The sequence below is a fragment of the Chaetura pelagica genome, unplaced genomic scaffold, assembly GCF_000747805.2.
Source record: "Chaetura pelagica isolate M959 unplaced genomic scaffold, ChaPel_1.0 scaffold864, whole genome shotgun sequence".
Classification (NCBI taxonomy): domain Eukaryota; kingdom Metazoa; phylum Chordata; class Aves; order Apodiformes; family Apodidae; genus Chaetura; species Chaetura pelagica.
The window spans coordinates 69,681-75,478 of NW_009952997.1; the positions used below are offsets into that span (position 1 = coordinate 69,681).

A 5,798-nucleotide genomic window follows, 5' to 3' on the forward strand; every position below is an offset into this window, starting at 1 on the left:
GCTGAGATACTGGAGCAGCTTGTGCAGAGAGGCTGAGCAAGGCCCAGAGAGGCTGTGGATGGCCCTGAGAAGTTGTCGATAGCCCCGAGAATTTGGGGATGGCCCCGTATGATTTCTGAAGGTCCTGGATCCGTGGTCCCCTCTTGCAGACACTGTTCAGCTCTCGTTGCACCCATGTCCCTTGCACTGTCCTGGCACACTCCTGTCCTGCTCCTCTGGCCCCCCCCTGAGCCAGCCTCACCCCCATCTCCCATGGGCAGCTCATTCCCCCAGCATCCCCTCCTGGACATGGCCCCGGTCCTCTTCCCCTCATGTCCTGGAGCTCTTGGAGATCCATCCTTCCCCCCTGGACATCCCAATATCCCCTTGCAGAAACACCACCTCCCCATTCCCCTCGTGTCCCCATCCTCCCCATTTTCCCTTGCCTGTTTCTTTCCATAATGCATGGGCACCCCCCTCCGACCAGGGGGTCATTTACTTCATCCTTGAGTCTTCCTCACAGGAACCTTTGGCCGAGTTCTGTCTCTTCTCCCATTTATCTCTGCCGAGTCCGCAGCAGAATTGGTTACAGCAGGCATCCCTAGTCTCAGTTGAATGGCTTCCTTCTTCTTCAAGGACCCTTGTATTTCTTCCAGAAAACTACAGAGCAGCTCACACAAAAGGCTTTCACAGCTCACTAGCAGTAGGCCCAGATGAGAGATTTGCACCCTACAAGCAGTGAAGTCAGAGTTTGGTTAGCGCTCTGTTTCATGCAGCTGTCCACAATCACAAGAAATGCTTCTACAGATACATGAGCAGCAAAAAGAGGACTAGGAAGAATGTCCACCCTTTATTAGATGCAGCAGGAAACAGTGGTGAGGGGTGAGGAGAAGGCTGAGGTATTAACGGCACCTTTGCCTCAGTCTTTACCAGTAGGACCAGTTGCTTGCTGGGTACCCAGTCCCCCGAGATGGCAGACAGGGACACAGAGCAGTCTGAAACCCTCATCATCCAAGAGGAGACAGGCAGTGACCTGCTGCACTGCTTGGATGTCCACAGGTCCATGGGGCCAGATGGGATCCAGCCGAGGGACCTGAGGGAGCTGGCAGAAGTGCTCCCCAAGCTCCTTTCCATCACTTCCCAGGAGTCCTGGCTGACTGGGGAGGTGCCAGTAGACTGGACTGGTCAGTGTGATCCCAGCAACAAGAAGAGCCGGAAGGAGGATCCAGGGACTTGCAGGCCTATCAGCCTGACCTCTGTGCCTGGGAAGTTCTGGAGCAGATCATCCTGAGGGCTATAACATGGTCCCCTCTCCTTTCACCCCACTACTGACCAAGGTCCCCTCTCCTGTCACCTTGCACCTCTCTGGTCCTCCCAGTGCCCCCCAGTACTGGCCGCAGTGTTCCCATCCATGAGGATGATCCAAGGGATGTAGGACTTCTGCCTTGAGGACAGACTGAGAGAGGTGGGGTTGGTCAACATGGAGGAGGATCCAGGGGGACCTTAGAGGAACAGGTTGCCCAGGGAAGTGGTAGAAACATTTAGGGTCAGGTTGGATGGGGCTTGAGCAACCTGATCTGGTTGAAGCTGTCCTTGGGACCACATCTGGAGTGCTGTGTCCAGTTCTGGGCTCCCCAGCTCCAGAGGGACAGGGATTGACTGGAGAGAGTCCAATGGAGGCTACAAGGATGATGAAGGGATCTGTCCATGAGGAAAGGCTGAGGGACCTGGGGCTGTTTAGGCTTAAAAGGAGAAGACTGAGAGAGGGCCCGATGAATGTCTATGAATATCTGCAGGGTGGGTGTCAAGAATGGGCCAGTCTGTGTTCAGTGGTGACTGTGACAGGACATGGGGAAATGGCACCAAGTGACAACACAGGAAGTTCCCCCTCAAGATGAGGAGAAACTTCTGCACTGTGAGGGTGACAGAGCCCTGGACAGGCTGCCCAGAGAGGCTGTGGAGTCTCCTTCTCTGGAGGCTTCCAAGACCCATCTGGACACGTGCCTGTGTGACCTGCCCTGGGTGTTCCTGCTGCAGCAGGGGGGGTGGACTCGATGATCTTCAGAGCTCCCTTCCAATCCCTTTGGTTCTATGATCCTAGGATTCTGTGATTCTGTGTGTCCCTGCCCATGGACCTTTGAAGGTCTCCTCCTGCCCACATAATTCTGTGTGTCCGTGCCGGCGCGTGGAGGTGTATTCCAGCGAGGGAAGAATGTGAGACAATCAATATGATTGATAGAGCAAACTTCAACTTTATTAGAAATGACAGGCACTTATATACCCGTAGGCTGAATTTTGCATGTCCAGGGTTGCACTTATGATTGGTCAGTTGTACTAGAGCCTGCCACGATCTGAACAATGACTGGCTCCTAGGCTCAGGCTCAGTCAGGACTCTCCAACCCAACTCCTCCTCTGGCATGTTCGGGTGTTTACTTCGTTGCCTCGCTTTTTATCAACTGGTTCTCAGGAGAGTGTCCTCGGTCGTTGAGGCCCAGGTGTTCTATCAGTAAAAACAGGATTGCTCACAGATCCGTTGTTTATTAAAACAGCCTGCAACAAGTCCGTAATTGGACATGTCCCAGGTCAGGTTGCTCCAGCAGCTTCTAGCAACCTCATCTGGTTGAAGCTGTTCTTGCCCCTGGGCAGGAGGGGCTCCATCCCGAGGATGGATGGAGCTAGTGGCAGCTCCATCACCCAGGGCAGCAGGTCAGTGGTTGCCATGACACCATAACCAGCCAATCAGCAGTTTCCATGTCACCATGATGTCACCATGGGCTGCCCAGAGGTATCCAAGGGGCCACAGGGTGGTGTGTCCTACACTCTGGAGAAGTGTCCAGAGGATGAACATGAGGATGAGCTCCCCTATGGCTGTCGCCCCTAAGAAGCAACTTGCCAGCATGAGGTGGACTGAGGTGGAGTTCTGGGATGGGATGGAGCCCACTTTCATGATGCCCAGCATCACAGCTGAAGGTACAGCCCTCCAGCCGCAGTAGGAACATTGTGGTGAACAATGGTGGCACTGCAGCCATCTCAGGATTGTCACTGTCTGGGCATGACACTGGGCACCTGCCATGGCAGCATGGCTCAGGAGATATTGGAGGGCTGAGAGCTGGTGGACATGGAGGATGACCTGGTTCTCCTTTGCTTTCCAGAGCGAACAGCCATCTGGGACACAGTGGCTGGCTCCATTCAAGATCAGCTCCTGCTGCACAAGGTAGGTCAACACCTATATCCTCCTCATCGACCCAGAGGGGTGGGAAGTCCCCGTGGCCCCAGAGCATGCCCGGCAGTTCCTTTTCCCCTCCTTTAAAAAGCAAGACACTCACCCTAAAAGTCCCCACCCATGAACAAACATGCCATGTGGTGTCACCTCTGGCAGGTGGTGTTGTGACAAAGGCTGGTCCTGTTTTCTGGGGACCTCCCGAATGCTTTTTTGGAGGAGAAAGGACTCGGCATGTCCAAAGCACTCCCTGCTGCCCCAGCCCATGCCTCTGAAGAGCAGGAGTGGGCAGGATCCACTCCGGTCAGGCCCACCTGTAGATTTTCCCTCTGCACAATCTTCACCCTTTGGCTTTTCTGCTCTGCTCCAGGGGCTCCGAATTCCCAGCCTTGGCTCCTTTGATGCTGTCCCCAAACTGATCCAAGTTGGGGGAGAGGTTGTGACCATCCAGAGGCCCGTGTTTCACCTGGCCAGGAACCTCGTGGTTGTCCACAACCTACGGGACAACAAGTCCTACCTGCCTGGTAAGATGGTGAATGAAATCTTGGATGATTACATGGTCATTGCATCCCATCCCTGGGTCTGAAACACCAGCAGAAGCTCCACAACGTGAGCATCTCCATCCCTCTTGTGTGTTTTTGCAGGCAACAAGGAGCTGGAACCCCTCAAATACTCCAAGGTGGCCACAGCCATCTCTGTGTCCCGACGGAAAGTGGAGGGCTGCATCCAAGGCACCGTGTCCCTCCTCTCTCACTGTCTGGGGAAGGGGAAGAATGTCTCACTCATCCTGAAGGATGTTGGGGTGCTCCTCATAGAGGGCACCAAGGTGCAAATGAAGTTCTACTATGACTTCCTGGACAGGATGTCTGGGAAGGAGAACTTGGAGAAAGCTGTTTCCCAGGTAAGCGTGCGGATTTCTCCCTGGGGTGGGCAGTCCCATGGCAGTGTCCCAGCACTGCTGGCATGTGGCCCACCAGGACACGGCCACTTGGGCCAGGCGAGATCCTACCAACAGCTCTCACTCCTCTGACACTGAGGGCCTCATCCCTGCTGAGGAAGTCCTGCCATCTTGGTGCTCCTTCACTTCAGGTCCCCCAGCTGCTGAACATGACTGTGTCCCCGGTGGTGCCCGTGGCCTCACTGACTTTCTCTGGCCATGTCATCATCTTTCCCGAGTGAGTATGTTGGTGGCTGGAGCCACTCTTTGTCCAACGTAGCGTTTGCTCCTCATGATCACGTGTCCTCCCACGGGGACACAAGGCAGTGACTCTTGTAGCTGTCCTGGGGCTGTTGTTGCTCCTGTGAGGCTGATGTGATGGGAAAGACAGAGGAATTTAGGTGACATTTTCTTCCCTGGTGGCCTGTAATCCTTTGTTGGGTGACTGCACTTCTTGGGATGGTCCTCAAGGTTGGGGCATGGTGGACTTGGGGAAAACATGGCGGCCTTTTGGAGAACAATGCCAAAGCCTGCCTGTGAGAAGGAGATCTCAGGGAGCAGCAAGGGCTGGTGGTGCTCTGGGTCATGTCGGTGTCTTCCTCTTCTTTGCCAGGTTTGAAATGGAGGTTGTGTCCAAACCACCACCCAGGCCTCTTCTCAAGACCTTGAAACAAGACCCTAGTGAGGTTGAGGAGATGAAGAGAGAGAGTTTTCCATCTCCTGGACAAGGTAGGACAGGTCAAAGCAGCTCCCAGCTCCGTTTGGTGACACAGGCAACCAAATTTTCCAGAGAAGTCACCAGCCTTGAGTGTCACAACTTCTCTCCTTTCTGGTTCCAGTGAGTTTTCCTGGTTTTCCCTTTGCTCCTGGTCCAAGTTCAACTCATGAAGACTTTGGGAAAGTAACAGAGCCAAAAAAGAGGAGAATGTCTCGGGTCAGGTGAGGCTGGACAGTGCCTGGATGAGGTCCCTTTGCTCAGAGAGATGGGTGATGCCCTATTCACAGAAACATTCAAGGTCAGGTTGGACAGGGGGCTTGGAGCAACCTGGTGTCTCCAGCCGATATTGAGGGCTCCCGGCTGTCAGGTGCTTTCATGACTTCCCCCCACGTAGTTTGTGAATGAGCCCGAGGGTCACATGTGGCACTGCCTCTCACGGAGGAACAGCCACTGCGGGGCCGTGTTCTAGGGTGGTAGTTAGAAAGCATCCCCACCACGCCCAGAAATTGCCTCTAAAACCAAGGTTTGCTCTACAAACTAATCGGTTTATTAAGGGTTAAGAGAAACTGAGGGATGATGCTTAGGGGAAATACAAATGCAAATGGCTATCAGGGATATGTATATATATATACACAGTAAGAAAGTGTCCTTTAGGGAGGCAATGCAAAAGGTCCTGTGATTTTAAGGGAGAGGGTTGAGGACTGGAGGGAGGAGGGAGGAGGGAGGAAGCCTGAGGTCAGTCCTGCGGAAGAGGTCGTGCTGAGTGTGGGAGTGTGAGGAGAGGAGTGTGTGTGTGTGTGTGTGGTGGTGTCACCCTCCTTGTCCCCGAGGCTCCGTTCCCAGGGCAGGTTGGTTGGTGGCCCCTCCTGGCCAGGCAGGACGGCAGGTGCAGCCCCTGGTGTCGGAGTCTCAAGAAGAGACGAGGGGCAAGGGCTGCAAGTTCC

At 54.4% G+C, this 5,798-nt stretch overlaps 1 protein-coding gene across 1 annotated transcript in view; it reads left to right on the forward strand.

Annotated features, from left to right (window-relative positions):
• Positions 1–680, forward strand: part of MVP (major vault protein) — a 46,082-nt gene extending 45,402 nt beyond the window's left edge. The window contains exon 13 of the mRNA XM_009996572.1: positions 616–680. Coding sequence (XP_009994874.1) covers positions 616–680 — 65 coding nt within the window. The remainder of the gene's footprint in view (positions 1–615) is intronic.
• The last annotated feature ends 5,118 nt before the right edge of the window (positions 681–5,798 follow it).